At 42.7% G+C, this 18,954-nt stretch overlaps 1 protein-coding gene across 2 annotated transcripts in view; it reads right to left on the reverse strand.

The window, feature by feature from the left end:
• Positions 1-18,954, reverse strand: part of TRHDE (thyrotropin releasing hormone degrading enzyme) — a 337,934-nt gene that overhangs the window by 266,921 nt on the left and 52,059 nt on the right. For both annotated transcript variants that reach the window (XM_073327757.2, XM_073327756.2), the window contains exon 3: positions 2,166-2,292. In XM_073327757.2, the coding sequence (XP_073183858.2) occupies positions 2,166-2,292 (127 nt within the window). The remainder of the gene's footprint in view (positions 1-2,165; positions 2,293-18,954) is intronic.

Genomic DNA, 18,954 nt, shown 5'->3' on the forward strand with positions numbered 1-18,954 from the left:
CTGGTCCCATTACATAACGGCTCTTATATTTTGGTTCTTCCACCACATGTCTACACTGGTACTTTACAGCGGTGCAACATTCTCGCTCAGGGTGTGAAAAAACACACCACTGAGCACTTCAAGTTTCAGTGCTGTAAAGCGCCAGTATAAACAGCGCTGGTAGTTACTCCCCTCATGGAGGTGTTTTTTTTAAAGTGCCACAGTAGCACTTTAACATTGCTAGTGAAGACATGCTAGGTGTTCCTGCCCTAGGGTTCCTGTTGAGTTCCCATTAACATCTTTTTATTCCCATCCTTCCTCAAATTTTCAAAAGGCAGCAGCCTTTCTCATCTTGAACTCAATGGCATTATTCACATGTTTAAAGTTAAGCACCTGCTTAACAACTTTGCTGAACTGGAAACAAAGATACCAAGACACATAGTGGGCAACATTTCAAAAATGCCAAAGTGACTTAGGAATCTAAACCAACGAGACTTACCTTTGTAAGTCACAAAGGCACTTTTGACATTTTTCCCAGCATTCTTATACTAAACAAACTGTACATTATAGGTGGTATGTATGATACTTTTATGTTTTTCATCCTATAAACTAATCATCCTATAAACTACATCATAACTAAGTCTTCATACACTCCAAACCTAATAGTATTACATTTTAAAATTGAATTAGTATTTTTAATATAATTTATAGTAGAAAAACTACAAATTCACTATAGTATTTTTATAGTGTAATCCCATAAATAGACTAACCTGGAAGGCATTCAATCCTCTGAAGTATTTTAACACAATATGCCGCTGTGTAGCAACAACAACAAGCAAAACATACTGAGATGAAAGGCTAATATTTTAATTATTAAAGATGCACAGAAGAAGACACATTCTCTACCTACTATTTCCAGATGACCATTTTAAACTACCTAAAATAATAATCTAAGTCTCTTTGCTAATTATAAATTTTCAAAGGGAAGAAAGATATCCATTTTTTTCTTTTAACTACTTGGCACCAGTGAGTCTGGAACTTCTAATGTCAAGCAATCATGATTTATTCATTATCATGTCATGTGAAGAAGTTTCTGACTACTCCAGCTGAAGTTGTGCAATGTCCCACAACAATATTTGTATCAGACCTTAGTGTCACAATTCCTTGGGTGGGCAATATTAAAGTCAGGTATGAAAGTACATACAAACAGCAACCTGCAGTCTGAGGAGAGTTCCATGGTTATAAGCATCCATGCCTCTAACAGAGCACTGCTTGCAACCCATCATTTAAAAAGGACAAAAAAGTCACATCATTCTTATTTAAAATACATGCAACACCCACTTCAAACAATACTAATTACTTTATCTATCTACTACACCATTAGTTGTAAGACTAATAAAGCTACCCAGCAGGCTTGTGCTTTAATGAAATAGGCCCTGAGCTCCTGGAATGAACACCTGTGGTTCAAACTCTAACACTTCAGATCAAACACAAGCTTTCTTCTTGTTGCTGAGCAATATATTTTTCTGGATCCTGATCAAACGCACTCTTAAGGAGGGAGTGTGTAATAATATAGTGTGAAATATTCAAGGGAGTGGGAGAGGTGTGGGGGGAGAGGAAGTGAAGGAAAATGTGAAAAAAATTGACAGCTTTTACAATTAGGTCACTTGAATAGCAAAATAAGCTCACAACAATTCTCTTCAATAAGCAGCAATACTGTCAAGCAGATATTAATCATCATTAAGAAACTACACTAATCAATAAATATTTTCTTTAAATGTTGTAAATTTCCCATTTTCACTGTTATTTTCAATTCTATTCCCCTTCTGCAGCTGAGCAATCAAGATGTACATATGACTAAATAAATATAACCGGAGGGCTATCTAATGATAGTGATGCTGAGCATCAGGAAAGCAGGAAGTGATTAGCAAAGCTTCTGTTCTCTAGAGTCTCAATGCCTAATAGATTCAATTGTTGTTTAGTAGTTGCACCTAGAGGCAAGATGAGGAAGAGGTGAAAAAATTGGCTTCTTCTCTTTAGGAGAATTTTAAAATTTCCTGTTCAATGTCCCTTCTAACTTAACCCCCAAATTTTTCACATTGAAATCTACCAGTAAAAACTACCTTATTTTCTAATCTCTAGAATAGAGTTCCCTTGGACAAACAGTAATTTCGGAAAAGTCTTACCTAATTTTGGTAGGGAATAGGGCACTTTAAAGTAGTCTTCATAAAACTCAATGAGTCTCCTTGTAATATTTAGAGCATAGTCCCCAGATCCTCTTCTGATTGCATCAGGTCTTGCATACAATCGCACCTGATTAAAAACAAGCCAAAAAAAAAATCAGTTCACTTTCATGTTTTAAAACCATCCTAATCGCAGAGGTGAACCACTCTGAGGTTGCTGGGGTGTTCTAGTTTCACAAAGCCAAATATTACTGCTATACCTTTCTGAAAAGCAGAGGTTGCTGCAAGAACAGAACTTGCACAATTGAGGTAACAAAGTTGAGAAAAGAAAAGGATTACTAGTGGCACCTTAGAGACTAACCAATTTATTTGAGCATAAGCTTTCGTGGCTCACTTCATCCGATGAAGTGAGCTGTAGCTCACGAAAGCTTATGCTCAAATAAATTGGCTAGTCTCTAGGTGCCACTAGTACTCCTTTTCTTTTCGTGAATACAGACTAACACGGCTGCTACTCTGAAAGTTGAGAAAGTCAATCTCCTAGCTGTATGCATTGCCAAATAAAAGACTCAACACACCTTGCATCAAAATAAATATTCAAACCAATCACTTACATGTGTTTGCTAGAGATACGATGGTACAGTGGATTAGTATAATGGTTCCCTGCTTACTTTGAACGTAGGCAGGATGCAGTGGCTCAGTAGGAGAGAAGTTCATGGTTTGTTAAAGGCACATTATTATCAAGCCCTGTAAGTATTAATACAGTGGGTACGAAAAATATAATTCATTCTTCGTCCTTTTCTCTGGCACTGTCACAGCTATCCTCAATGAGCAAAATAAGACTGCAAAAACAACCATTTATAAGCTCGTTCATGTACACAAACAATTAACGTCCCTGAAGTCCATATGACTGCTCCAGGCCTCCATTTCCAGAATGCAATAAGTAAGTTAAAGCTGTTCATACTTTTTATACAATTCAGATACTAATGTGTCCAGTATAAAATATCTCAGCTATTTGCCTGCCTGGATAACCAAAGTGGAACAGTAATTTCTTCAACAAATACCCTTCTAATATAGGACTACACTGTGGCCAGCTGCTGCAGAGATAAACATGGGAATTAGAAGGGACAAGGAGTCTACTTCTTCAACATCCCAAAACAAGGGATCAAAGTCTCTTCTAGGCAACAGCTGTACAAGGCTAGTGGTGCTAGCTAACCCAAAAACGGACAAGGGGAGGATGAGCTGGTATAGAATCATAGAAATGTAGGGCTGCAAGGGACCTCAAGGAGGTCAGCCCCCCACAGTGAAGGAGGATCATGTATACCTAGATCATCCCTGACAAGTCTTTGTCTAACCTTTGTCTAAAAACCTCCAAGGATGCAGATTCCAAAACCTCCCTTGCAAGCCTATTCCAGTGCTTAACTATCCTTACAGTTAGAAAGTTTTTCCTAATATCTAACCTAGATCTTCCTTGCTGCTGATTAAGCCCATTACTTCTTGTCCTTCTTACTACTTTGCTGGACATGGAGAATAATTGATCACTGTCTACTTTATAACAACCGTTAACATATCTGAAGACAGTGTGATGCTGGCAGTATCGTCTAGTGGTTAGGGGCCAGTCCCTTCTTAGTGTGGAGCAGGGTTCGTAGGGGAGCTCAGATCAGGTTATCAAAGGTCCAGTACTCACGAGCGCCCCTACTTTGGCCACTTCCTACCACGTACTCTATTGTCCAAGTTTTGCAGTCTGTAGCAAAAAGAAAAGAAGTACTTGTGGTACCTTACAGACTAACAAATTTATTTGAGCATAAGCTTTCGTGAGCTACAGCTCACTTCATCCGATGCATTCAGTGGAAACTACAGTGGGGAGATTTTATATCACATTGGTAAATGTGCAGGTGAACGAACCTCTGATAGTGTGGCTGATGTGATTAGGCCCTATGATGGGGACACCATCATAGGGCCTAATCACATCAGCCACACTATCAGAGGCTCATTCACCTGCACATCTACCAATGTGATATATGCCATCATGTGCCAGCAATGCCCCCTTCCATGTACATTGGTCAAACTGTACAGTCTCTGCGTAAAAGAATAAATGGACACAAATCAGACGTCAAGAATTATAACATTCAAAAACCAGTTGGAGAACACTTCAATCTCTTTGGTCACTCGATTACAGACCTAAAAGTTGCAATTCTTCAACAAAAAAAACTTCAAAAACAGACTCCAACGAGAGACTGCTGAATTGGAATTAATTTGCAAACTGGATACAATTAATTTAGGCTTGAATAGAGACTGGGAGTGGATGGGTCATTACACAAAGTAAAATTATTTCCCCTTGTTTATTCCCCCTCCCCACCCCCCACTGTTCCTCAGACGTCCTTGTCAACTGCTGGAAATGGCCCACCTTGATTATCACTACAAAAGGTTCCACCCCACCCCAGCTCTCCTGCTGGTAACAGCTCACCTTAAGTGATCACTCTCATTACAGTGTGTATGGTAACACCCATTGTTTCATGTTCTCTATGTATATAAATCTCCACACTGTATTTTCCACTGAATGCATCCAATGAAGTGAGCTGTAGCTCACGAAAGCTTATGCTCAAATAAATTTGTTAGTCTCTAAGGTGCCACAAGTACTCCTTTTCTTTTTGCGAATACAGACTAACACGGCTGCTACTCTGAAACCTGTAGCAAAAAGGTAATAGAAAAAAGTACCAACTGCACCGTCAGTCTGTCTACACCCAGCAGGTAGGCTTCTCTTTTCCAAGAGAGGCTTTTGCAGCTCCCCCTCTGAGCAGCTCTCCCTGCCTTGTCAGTTACTTTTTGAATTGTCTGGCTTCCCTTCCAAGTTCCACCTCCATCTGGAGCATGCTCTGCAGGTGTGGCTGGGCAGGGTCATCTGGCTCCAGAGTTACTCTTTAACGCCTTCAGTTTTAGTGTGAGGCTTATATAACCCATCACAAACTTATCAGGTCCCCCCTCTGCTTTCTTTTCTCAGCAGTAAACATGTCCAGTGTTCTTGACCTTTCCTCACAGGTCAGGTTTTCTAAACCTTTTGTTGTTTTTGTTGCTCTCCTCTGGACTCTTTCCAGTTTCTCCACATCTTTCTTAAAGTGCTGCACCCAAAAGTAGACACAGTACTCCAGATGAGGCCTCACCAGTGCCAAGGAGATTAGAACAATTACTTCCCATGTCTCACATATTTCACTCCTGTTAATTCATCCATCACTCCTGTTTATGCACCTTTTTTGAAACTGCTGACACACTGTTGACTCATATTCAGTTTGTGATCCACTATAATACCCTGATCCTCTTCAGCAGTACCACTGCCTATCCAGTTATTCCCCCTTTTTCAGTTGTACATTAGATTTTTTTCTTCCAAAGAGTAGTATTTGTCTTTATTGAATTTCATCTGGTTGATTTCAGCCCAATTCTCCAATTTGTTAAGGCCATTTTGAATTCTAATCCTGTCCTCCAAAGCACTTGCAAACCCTTCCAGCTTGGTGACATCCACAGATTTTATAAGCATGCTCTCTACTTCATTATCCAAGTCATTAATGAAAATATTGAACAATACTCGACCCAGGACAGACCCTTCAGGATCCCACTAGATACATCCACCCAGTTTGACAGTGAAGCATTGATAACTATTCTTTGGGTAGTCTTTCAACCACTTTTGCACCAACCTGACAGTAATTTCATTGAGACCACACTTTCCTAGTTTGCATCTGAGAATGCCATGTGGGACTGTGTCAAAAGCCTCACTAAGATCAAGATATATCATATGTTCAGCTTCCCCCCATCCACTAAGCCAGTAACCCTACCAAAGAAGGAAATGAGGTTGGTTTAGCATTATTTGTTCTTAACAAATCCATGTTGGCTATTACACATCACTCAATTATCCTCTAGGTGCTTACAAACTGATTGTTTAAATATATTTGTCCCAGTGTCTTTCAGGTATCAAAGGTTAGCCTGACTGATCTCTAATTCCCTGGATCCTCTTTGTTCCCCCTTCTATAGATAGATACTATGTTCGCCCTTCTCCAGTCCTCTGGGACCTCACCCATCCTCCATGAGTTCTCAAAGGTAATTGTTAACAGTTCAGAGATTGCTGAAGCCAGTTTCTTAAGTACCTTAGGATGAATATTATCAGGCCCTGATGACTTGAATACATCTAACTTACCTAAATATTCTTTAATGTGTTCCTTCCCCCTTGCTGTTAATATTAATTGCATTAAGTATCTGGCTCACAATTTACCTTTTTAGTGAAGACTCTCCTTCCTCAATGGCCAACAGATCTGATCAACAATGGGAAGAAGTGCATGTTCCGTCCCTTTATGGTTATAGCAATAGCTGTGTCCCCCTCCCTGAGGCACACAACCCCTTCTGAAGCTTCTGCTGGTGTGGAGTTGACTATCACACTGTACCTACCATTCCTAGTAGTGCCCATAAGGCACACATGAGCCTTTCATTTGCTCTATGCTACAGCTGGTTGCAGAAAAGATCAACATTCTGCAAAAATAATTGTGAAAATTTTATCCACGTTTCATTCTTTTTTCTTTTTTTTCAGGGAGCGGGTGGTAGCCTTGAAGGGCAGAAATTGATAATTTCAGTGAAAAATGTAATATTTTGAAATGGTTTTAGCAACTCTACTCTGGGCCCAAAGAAGTCAATGGGATCTTTGGCTCTGGCTTCAGTGCGGGCAGGAGCCAGGGTTGCTCTTTGCTCCTGATTACTTTACGTAAGTATTTCCTGTACCAGTTAAATTACCTGAAAGGAATACAAGCAGACATCAAACCTGGGCTTTTCCTTGCAGAGATGTGCTGTACCTATGAACTCTGCTTTGCCTCAGAATCTTTTTATTTTGGGTACTCGGTTACTGATTTTAAAAAAAAAGTCAATGTTAGTGTCACAATCAGAATGAGGGCTGTCAGATTTAGTGATCAGACCAAGTGAGTCAGGCCAAGTCAAGTACTGGGAGGTCAGAGTCCACGACAGGCCAGAGGACAGACGAAGGTTCAGGTATCAGGAGGCAGGCAGGACCAGGTTACCGGGAGGTCAGCGTCTGAAAAAGGCCAGAGGGCAAACTGAGTGTCAGGCTTCAGGACGCAAGCAGGCAGGGTCAAGTTACCAGGAGATCGGGGTCAGGCACCAGATTACAGACAGCAGTCAAAGAACTGCACAAAGTATTCAAGGTGGAGGTGTACTATTGATTTATATAGTGTAATTGTGATATTTTCTGTTTTATTATTTATCCCATTCCTATTTGTTCCTAACATTCTGTTAGCTTTTTTGCATGCTGCTACACATTGAGCAGATGTTTTTAGAGAACTATTGACAATAACTCCAAGATCTCTTTCTTGAGTGATAACAGCTAATTTAGATCCTACCTTTTGTACTTATAGTTGGGATAATGTTTTCCAATGTGCATTACTTTGCATTTATCAACATTGACCCAAACCTGGTCCCTCTTACAGGCAGACCTGGAGCAGCTAGAGGCATTCCATATGTGCTGCCAGTGACAAATCCTGAGCACAAAGTAGTTTGACATTGTGCGAAATGTCACAATCTCACATCAACACACAAGCTAGCGCACAGCCTGACCCTACCTGGCACCACCTGCAGGGCTGCCCCAGAGATTCATGGATTAAGTATATCAGAAGCCTGCCAAACAAACAATCAGGGGGCCTATTGGACAATTAAGGTGCTAAAGGAGTTCTCAAGGAAGACAAGGCTGCTGCACAGAAGTAAAAATTAATTCTTTGCATTGGTCCTCACTGCAGAGGATGTGAGGGAAATTCCCACATCTGAGCCATTCTTTTTAGGTGACAAATCTGAGAAACTGTCCCAGACTGAGATGTCAACATTGGTAGATTTGGATCAAATTGATAATTAAACAATCATAAGTCACCAAGACCAAGAATTCTGAAGGAACTCAAATATGAAATTGCAGAACAACTTACTAACTCTGGTATGTAACCTATCACATAAATCAGCCTCTGTACCAGATGACTGGAGGATAGCTAATCTGACACTGGATTTTTTTAAATGGCTCTAGAGGTTATCTAGCAATTAGAGGTGAGTAAACCTAACTTCAGTACTAGGCAAATTGGTTGAAATTTTACAAAAGAACAGAATTATCAGACACATAAATGAACACGATATTGGGGAAGAGACAAAAAGGCTACGATAAAGGGAAATCATGCCTCACCGATCCATTAGAATACTTTGCGGGGATCAACAAACATGTGGACACGGGTGGTACAGTGGATATAGTGTATTTGGACTTTCAGAAAGCCTTTAACAAGGTCCTACACCAATGCTCTTAAGCAAAATAAGGAGTCATGGGGTAAGAGGGAAGGTCTTCTCATGGGTCAGTAAACGGTTAAAAGATAGGAAACAAAGGATAGGAACAAAGGGTAGGAACAAATTTTCACAGTGGAGGAAGGTAAACAGCAGAGTCCCCCAAGAATCTGTACTGGGACCAGTGCTCTTTAACCTATTCATAAATGATCTGGAAAAGGGGGTAAATAGTGAGGTGGCAAAATTGGCAGATGATACAAAATTACTCAAAATAGTTAAATCCAAAAGCCAACTGTGAAGAGTTACAAATGGATCTCACAAACTGGACAGTAAAATGGCAAATGAAATTCAGTGTTGATAAATGCAAAGTAATGCATATATTGGAAAATATAATCCTAACTATACATACAAAATGATGGAATCTAAATTAGCTGTTACCACTCAAGAAAGAGATCAAGGAATCACTGTGGATAGTTCTCTGAAAAATCTGCTCAAAGTGCAGCAACAGTCAAAAAAGCTAACAGAATGTTAGTAACTATTAGGAAATGGATAGATAATAAGACAGAAAATATCATAATGCCACTATATAAATCCATGGCATGCCCACATTTCAAGTACTGCATGCAGTTCTGGTTTCTCCATCTCAAAAAAGATATATTGGAATTGGAAAAAGTACAGAGAAGGGCAATAAAAATAATTAGGGATATGAAACAGCTTCCTTATGAGGAGATATTAAAAGACAGGGACTGCTCATCTTAAAAAGAGTAAGGAGGGATATGATAGAGGTCTATAAAATCATGCACGATGTGAACAGAGTGAATAGGGATGTGTTATTTACCACTTCACATAACACAAGAACTAGGAGTCACCCAATGAAATTAATAGGCAGCAGCTTTAAAACAAAATTTAAGAAAGCATACAACTCATGGTCAACCTGTGGACCTTGTTGCCAGGGGATGTTGTGAAGGCCCAAAATATAATTGGCTTCAAAAAAGAATTAGATAAATTCATGGAGAATAAGACCATCAATGGCTATTAGCCAAGATGGTTAGGGATGCAACCCCATGCTCTGGGTGACCCTAAGCCTATGACTAACAGGAAGTTGTGACTTGATGACAGGGGATGAATCACTTGATAAATTCCCCAGTTCTGTTCACTCCTTCTGAAACATCTGGCACTGGCCACTGTCAGAAGACAGGAAACTGGGCTAGATGGACCATTGGTCTGATCCAATATGGCCGTTCTTATGTTCTTACGGGAATGATAAATGTTCTAAGTTCTATCCACACCTGGCTTCAGCAGTGGAACCCATACATCATCTCACAAGGCAGGATGTTAAATGGGACTGGATAAGTCCACAACAGCAGCATTTGACATACTGAAATAAATGATAATAGATAACCCTGTCCTAAAGTACTACCCATCAGGAGAGCCACTGACAGTCCAGTGCTGCACTGGAAAAAGGACTGGGAGTAGCTCTTGCAGCAGCAGCTGGTCACTTATGCCAGCAAAACCCTCCCAGAGACTGAAAAGGGGTACACCCAAATGAGGAAAGAGCTTCTGGCTATGGTATTTGGAGTGGAATGATTCCATTAATACAGCAATGGCCACCCAGTAATAGTGCTATCAGATCACAAATCCTTAGAGACAGTCAGGGCAAAACCCCTTTTTAGTGCTCCAAAGAGATTGCACTGCATACTGATGCGTGTCCTGCTCCATCAGGTAGAGATTAGATATAGTCTGGGACAATTACTGGTGTTAGCTAACACCCTGAGCAGAACATATATACTCAGCATCAGCAAGTTGCGGGGAAGGAATCAAGAAATTCAATCCATTAACATGGATTGACATACTGGTAGGAGTAGAACCTTATTTTCAAGTTAAAGATGAGGTGAGTGTGCAGGATGGAGTCATATTTCGAGGACAGAGGGCTCTTGTCCCTGCCTTATTACATAAGGATGTCATACAAAAACTACATGCCTCACACCTGGGCATGGACAGCTGTCTCATATGGGCTCAAGAATGTATTTACTTTCTGGGAATAAATACAGAACTCTACTCCTTGATAGAAGTGTGTGACACCTGCCAGTCCTGTGATAATCACAAGAATAAAGAGACTCTGTTACCACAAGAAGAACAAGTAATCCAAAGGAACAGGAGACACTTGTGAGCCAGCTTACACAATATCGAGAGCCTACAGAGATACGGAGCACCATCCAGAGGCCAACCTCACAGGGAGAGAGAAGACTCCACAGGGAGACAATTTGCTAGACTTGGAGACAGGTGACAGACAGAGATAAGTCACTCCTGGTATATTTGCCTGTTGTGGAGATTAAAGTATCTCAAAGACTATGTAACTAGTTGAATCTGTAGTAAAGACGAGACCCCAACTTAACCATGTGCTAGTAACCTCTGGCTGAAGGGACACAAGATGGGGTCTGCGTGTCAATTACGTATTTTAATGTTTATATTACAATGTTTGTAGAATGGGGGATGATGTATCAAGGTCAGTGGAACTGGAGTGTGAGGGCCCATGTTCCCTGGAGGGACTGTTACTGAGAGAACCCTCCCCTCCCACCTCTGCTTCTAAACACTGCCACCCAGTTCCTGTCCTTCCTCACACTTAACTCCTATCCACCCTCTGGCTCCTGCAAACCTCTCTCCTCCTCTGCCCCCCACCTCTGCTCCTCAACCCTCTGCATTAGGGTCAGGATGTTTCCACCTTCTCCTCCACACTGCCTGGCCCCAGCAGGGGGAGCACTGAGAGCACAAGAGACACAGTTTCCTTGTTCTCAGTTCTTGTGTCTCGTGCCACAATGACTGCAGTGGCCAGGACGAGCATTTACACAAAAACTCCTGCTCTTCTCCTGCAACTCTGGGCTGGAGCATGCTCAGTCACTCCAGGGGGATGGTGCCCAAGCAGTCCAGTTAGCAAGTAGAAGCTGTGAGGGACAAGAGCATTGTGACACTCTGTGCCTTCGGAGAACACCCTGCACCCCCATGTTCATCCTTATAATATGATCGTGTGGTATCCAATGCAAAGTTTGTCATGTTGGGTGTCTTCAGAAGGCTCATGATGCACTGAGCATTGTTGTTATAGTAATGTTATAGGTTGTAATTTCATGTATATAGTTATGAGGCTGAAAATGTGTCCTCATGGCTTAAACCAAGCCCAGGCAAAACTCTCCAGGAGCAGAGGGGGAGTTCACAACTCATCAGGGAATGTATGGGACAAACCCAGCCCAGCCTCACAGGAACAAAAGACACTCGCCTCCGCAGCAACAAAGGATCTGTTGGACTCTCGAGTGAGTCACCCCATTTCCCTTGGTCAGTTTGGGACTACGATTAGGTAATGCTCACCTAACTATGAAGGGTGGGGGGCAGAGCCAAGGGGGAAGAAAGAACATGATAAAAGGGAGAGACATTGGCCATGCTCTCTCTGTTTTCCACCTACATCTACAGACACCACCATCAAGCAACTGAAGAGCTGATCAAAGGGGATAGCCTGGCTGAAGGGCAACCAGCCAGCCTGTGGTGAGAAGCATCTAAGTTTGTAAGGGCACTGAAAGTGTTAAAATCAGTTTACAATACATTTTGCTTTTATTTCGTTTGACCAAATCTGACTCATGCTTTGACTTATATTCACTTAAAATCTACCTTTTGTAGTTAATAAATTTGTTTGTTTATTCTACCTGAAGCAGTGTGTTTGGTGTGAAGCATGTCAGAGACTCCCCTTGGAATAACAAGCCTGGTACATATCAATTTCTTGTTAAATTGACAAACTCATATAAGCTTTCAGTGTCCAGCGGGCACAACTGAAAACTGCAAGACAGAGGTTCCTAGGGTTGTGTCTGGGACCAGAGATAGTGGCTAGTGTCATTCGGTTGCACAATCTAAGCAGTGGCTGGCCAAAAGTGCTCACTCACGTAGCTGGGAGCAGCTTACATGCTAGAGGCTGTGCATGAACAGTCCGGGAGTGGGGGTTCTCACAGCAGAGCAGGGTAAGGCTGGCTCCCAGAGTCAAGGATTGGAGTGATCTAGCAGATCATCGGTTCAGATAACACTAGGGGAAGTTACAGTGGTGTAGCGAGCAGGGTGTATGTACAGCTTGTTACGTCAAGTGGAGTACATGCTTTAAGCACTGATATTTGTGATTTTAAGTGAGTCTTAAGTTCAGTGGCTAAGAACAGTCAGGAGGAGGTCACAGTTTTGTTATTTTCTGTTTGTTTATTTCGGGTGAGGGAAATAAGCACAAGAATGCAGAAAAATGACGACCAGTGAGGCAGCTTCAAAACTAGAGCTGGCCACACTGGAAGCGGCAGAGAAGGCAAAGGTCCACGAGTTTCAAATGGGGCAGGCAGAAATCATAGAATCATAGAATATCAGGGTTGGAAGGGACCTCAGGAGGTCATCTAGTGCAACCCCCTGCTCAAAGCAGGACCAATCCCCAACTAAATCATCCCAGCCAGGGCTTTGTCAAGCCTGACCTTAAAAACTTCTAAGGAAGGAGATTCCACCACCTCCCTAGGTAACGCATTCCAGTGTTTCATCACCCTCCTGGTGAATCCATGCTGACTGTTCCTGATCACTTTCCTCTCCTCTAAGTGCTTCAGAATTGATTCCTTGAGGACCTGCTCCATGATTTTTCCAGGGACTCAGGTGAGGCTGACTGGCCTGTAGTTCCCAGGATCCTCCTTCCCTTTTTTAAAGATGGCCACTACATTAGCCTTTTTCCAGTCGTCCGGGACCTCCCCCGATTGCCATGAGTTTTCAAAGATAATGGCCAATGGCTCTGCAATCACATCCACCAACTCCTTTAGCACTCTTGGATGCAGCGCATCCAGCCCCATGGACTTGTGCTCGTCCAGCTTTTCTAAATAGTCCCAAACCACTTCTTTCTCCACAGAGGGCTGGTCACCTCCTCCCCATGCTGTGCTGCCCAGTGCAGTAGTCTGGGAGCTGACCTTGTTTGAGAAAACAGAGGCAAAAAAAGCATTGAGTACATTAGCTTTTTCCACATCCTCTGTCACTAGGTTGCCTCCCTCATTCAGTAAGGGGCCCACACTTTCCTTGACTTTCTTCTTGTTGCTAACATACCTGAAGAAACCCTTCTTGTTACTCTTAACATCTCTTGCTAGCTGCAACTCCAAGTGTGATTTGGCCTTCCTGATTTCACTCCTGCATGCCCGAGCAATATTTTTATACTCTTCCCTGGTCATTTGTCCAATCTTCCACTTCTTGTAAGCTTCTTTTTTGGGTTTAAGATCAGCAAGGATTTCACTGTTAAGCCAAGCTGGTCGCCTGCCGTATTTACTATCGGGATGGTTTGTCTCTGTAACCTCAATAAGGATTCTTTAAAATACAGGCAGCTCTCCTGGACTCCTTTCCCCCTCCTGTTATTCTCCCAGGGGATCCTGCCCATCAGTTCCCTGAAGGAGTCAAAGTCTGCTTTTCTGAAGTCCAGAGTCCGTATTCTGCTGCTCTCCTTTCTTCCCTGTGTCAGGATCCTGAACTCGACCATCTCATGGTCACTGCCTCCCAGGTTCCCATCCACTTTTGCTTCCCCTACTAATTCTTCCCGGTTTGTGAGCAGCAGGTCAAGAAGGGCTCTGTGAGGCTCAAAGAAGCAGCTGCGGCCAGGGAAACTACGGAGGCTGAGGCAGCCAGGGAGGCAGACAGAGAGGAGGCTGCACACAGAAGGGCTATGGAAGAAAGAGAAAGAGAGAGGGAGAAGAAAGAGATAGGGAGAGAAAACACCAGCTGGACCTGCTAGAGAAGTAGAATCAGAGGCCTTCGACCCCAAGGACTACCATCACTCCAAAAATCCACAAGTGGGAACACTTATGTCCTGCATACAGTGAGGAGGATGATATTGCTGAATATCTGACTACCTTTGAAAGGCTGTGTGTAATACATGAAATCCCTGATGATAAGAGAGTTCCTAGCCTGATTGCAAAATTAACTGGTAAAGCTCAAACTGGATTCAATGGAATGCCTATTGAAGATGCTTTTGACTACTGTAAATTTAAACATACTGTTTTGTGAAGTTTTCAGATTACCCCCGAAACATATAGAATTAAATTTAGGAATCTTAAAAGAGATATTGGGATGAGTAATGGGGAATATGTAAACAAAATGAAAGATTTGTTGGGGAAATGGGTGAGGGGTAAAGAGGTGGCAAGTTTTGAAGGAATGCTTGATCTTGTTGCTCAAGAGCATTTCTTGAGCATAGGTAAGGCCAAAGTAAAGTCTCTGGGATAAAAATGTAAAGACTGTGGATGAGATGGCTTTTTTAGCTGATGCCTTTGAACAGACTCAAATGTCTATTGAGGGCAGGCCAGAGAAAGAGGGGTTTAAAACTGGTGGGACGGGATGATCCTATTTTGCCCCTGGGAAGAAAGAAGAGGGGTTGGGAGCCTAAACATTCTCCTACCCAAAAACATCCCTCTACTGGTAACTCCTATCCCAAATCTCCTGTCAAAGCGGAAGATCCCAAAAGGTGCTATCAGTGTAATTCCACTGATCACCTGAGGAATAAATGCCCCGTGCTGGGAGGAAGCAGGCAACCAATAGCTCATGTTAGTTCTGCTCTCCTCAAGGCAGAAACCTCCAAAAGCAATTGAAACCTATCATATTGATTTTGTGAGATTAGCCTCTACAGAACCAGACAGGGAGAATATTAAGGTTGTCGAAATTAATGGCAGGGAGTACTTGGGGTAGAAGGACACAGGGGCCCAGTTCACTCTGGTTAAGCAGAGTGTGGTCCCAAAGACCAGTATGTTGCCTGGCCAAATGGCAGAGATTGTGGGGGTGAGTGAAAGCAGGTTCCTCGTACCACTAGCTAAAATCCATGTGGTTTGGAAAGTGTTTTGACTGTGGGGATAATGGAACATCTCCTAGTAGACCTGCTCCTTGGTAATGATTTTTTCCGTGTAGTTCAGGTTAAAGTATTTGCCTCCAGCAGAAGGGAGTGTTATGCTGGAACCCCTGAGGGAAAGGGTAAGGTCTCAGGAACTGCTGAGAGAATGGGAGAAAGTCTCCTTGATTATTCTGCAGCAAGGGGAAGCCACATGCTTCCAGGTAGGAGGGTGGTTGAGACCAACTCCTGCACTGCAGCTGGAGGCAACACCACATCAGGAAGGGATGGGGGTGTAATGCCTGCCAGGGAGAGAACAGTCCAGGTTGTTAGCTGCCAGCAAGTTGCAGCTGAACCAAAGACAGACCCGGTTCTAGGGAGCATAGAGAAATGTGTCCCAGAGGAGAGCCCAGAGAAGGGGTAGGGAATCTCAGAAACCACTGAGGTGGGTGAGGATTGCTGTGACTCTGTAACACAGGGAAGCAGTGTGCATCCAAGTATGGGAGGGGCTGAGACTAGCTCCTTCCCCACAGAAGGCAACATACTCTCAGGAACAGGGGCAAGAGAGATGTTGTCAGTGACCAAGGAAATTGTTCCAGTTGTTAGCTGGCAGAGTTTTACAGATGAACAAGGGACAGACCCCTTCCTAGGGAGCACAGAAGAATGTGTCTTACAGGGGGGCCAAGAAGAGGAAACTGGGGAAGGAATAGTGGGGGTACAGGAATGTCTCCTCACTGGTCATTTGGGAGAGGATGCCCAGGATACAATGGCTCAGTCAGCATCTGTGCACCCAGGCACTCAGCCTATGACCCAGGTTTGGAGAGGGAACTGTGTGACCAACTTCCTGGAGGGGAGCAATCACAAAGATGACTTCTAAGTGACAGAGAAGTGGGTGATAGAGGGTGCCCCAATCCAAGTCCCAGTTTTTCAGGATGCTATTTCTGAAACGTTTTTGCAAAGCAAGTGTGTCTCTTTACATCAAGATGCAGCTCCGACGCCTGTGACAGCAGAGGAGTTGAGACCAGGAAATTGCCAGGTGGTAGTTTATTTGAATGCAAATGATCAAACAGGCAGAGAGGGAGGTGTTTTCCCCCAGGTTGGTGAGACACAGACAGCAGTATGGGAAAGCTGCTGGGAAAAGGTGCACCTGGTCAAAGGGTAAATACACTTAACCCAGATAGCACAGATCACAGCCCTCTAGGGGGCAGGGAAGGACTCAGTGCTGGGAGCAGGAAACACAGGGTAACCCCAAAAAGGGAACTGGATTTTTTGCATATGTACAGTCCTGGGGTCGGGACACAGATCCCCCAAAGGCCAGCCGAGATGCAGGATCCCCCTAAACACCTATCTTGCCAGACCCTGAGGCACCAAAACTCCAGAAACATGATTAAATTAAGAGCCCACACAGGGAGAATACTGGAGGAAAAGAAAAGTCAATAACCAATTATATGGGAGAGAGTCAAAGAACACTATGAGTAATGAACAAACCAACCTCAAACCAAACTATCTGAACAAAGGGAGTGGTATCATAAAGATACTTGTAAACACACATTTGTGATAAAAATTTTGGTATTAATGTTAAGTTTGGTGGATAAGAATTTTGACACCGATGTTAAACCTTATGATAATGCCACTTTTCAGTTAATATATGTAAACAGAATTAAAGCTTATCACAGCAGAGAAACCATAACAAACCTGGTTTGCTGTGTGTGAAAGGGGAAACTGAGGCACGCTGCCTCATGGCCTTGATGGCTGGATGCTAAGAGAAGTATAACACAAACTGCCTTCGAGCTAGTCAGTGACTAACCCTCCTACTGTAATATAAGGGGGGAGGTGTGACACTCTGTGCCTCAGGGGAACACCCTGCACCCCCATGTTCATCCTTATAATATGATTGTGTTGTATCCAATACAAAGTTTGTTATGTCGGGTGTCTTCAGAAGGCTCATGATGCACTGAGCATTGTTGTTATAGTAATGTTATAGGTTATAATTTCATGCATATAGTTTTGAGGTTGAAAATGTGTCCTCGTGGCTTAAAACAAGCCCAGGCATAACTCTCCAGGAGCAGAGGGGCAGTTCACACCTCATCAGGGCATGTATGGGACAAACCCAGCCCAGCCTCACAGGAACAAAGGACACTGGCCTCCGCAGCAACAAAGGATCTGTTGGACTCTCGAGTGAGTCACCCCTTCCCCCCCCCGCCCCTGTTCCTTTGGTCAGTTTGGGACTATGAGGAGGTAATGCTCTTCTAACTCTGAAAGGGGGGCAAAGCAAAGAGGGAAGAAAGGACAGATAAAAGGGAGAGACATTTGCCATGTTCTTCCTCTCTCCCGCCTACATCTACAGACACCACCACCAAGCAATAGAAGCGTTGATCAAAGGGAAGAGCCTGGCTGAAGGGTAACCAGCCAGCATGTGGTGAGAAGCATCTAAGTTTGTAAGGGCACTGAAAGTGTTAAAATCAGCTTAGAATGTGTTTTGCTTTTATTTTGTTTGACCAAATCTGACTTGTTGTGCTTTGACTTATATTCACTTAAAACCTGTCTTTTTTAGTTAATAAATTTGCTTGTTTATTCTACCTGAAGCAGTGCATTTGATTTGAAGCATTACAGAGACTCTCCTTGGGATAACAAGCCTGGTACACATCAATTTCTTTGTTAAATTGACAAACTCATATACGCTTGCAGCATCCAGCAGGCATAACTGGACCCTGCAAGACAGAGGTTCCTAGGGTTGTGTCTGGGACCGGAAATAGTGGCTAATGTCATTTGGTTGCACAAATCAAGCAGCGGCTGGCTAAAAGTGCTCACTCACATAGCTGGGAGCAGCTTACATGCTAGAGGCTGTGAGTGAACAACCCGGGAGTGGGGATTCTCAGAGCAGAACAGGGTAAGGCTGGCTCCCAGAGTCAAGGATTGGAGTAACCTAGCAGATCACTGGTGCAGATAACACCAGGGGAACATCACAAGCATATCCAGTGAAAATGGAATCTTCAGAGAACTTAGCTGCCAAAATAACAAATCTCTACTAAGCCTGTGTGAACTGAGATTTTTTGGGAGGCTTTTAATTCGGACAAGTTTTCACAAGTATACCAAAAAGCCCCTGACACTACAGCTACCACCTTGGAAAATTGAAAGAAAGGAGGCACTACTTGACAGAACCATTGTAAGATTTTTTTTTAACATAGGTAAATCAATGTATTTTTCTCTTATCTCATTCTGAGAAATGCCTGAACTATTTTAGCTAAAACTTTCCAAAAACTCAGCCTGAGGCAGACACCCAACATGGAAAATTTAGCCTGGATGATTAAAGTTTGGCAAAGTTATAAACCACTGAAAACAGGGTCTTTTAATGTGAAGAGTCAGGCAACCTTAACTGTAAGAACACTACCAGCTCCACCTAAAATATTCCTTCAGTTTACATGGTAAATGTCATTTAATTACTGAAAATAGTCAATGGTTATTCTATACAGTTAATCAAGAGAACTTGCTATACTAAAAAATGTGTGCTTTGTCAAATAAAGGTTGACATACTATAACATTTTCTGTAGCCTATTTTAATATTTCAGCATTTTTATGTAAATAATTCACAGTCATTTAAAAAAAAATACATAAAGCTCGGTCTGTGGGATA

The sequence above is a fragment of the Lepidochelys kempii genome, chromosome 1 (assembly GCF_965140285.1).
Source record: "Lepidochelys kempii isolate rLepKem1 chromosome 1, rLepKem1.hap1, whole genome shotgun sequence".
Classification (NCBI taxonomy): domain Eukaryota; kingdom Metazoa; phylum Chordata; order Testudines; family Cheloniidae; genus Lepidochelys; species Lepidochelys kempii.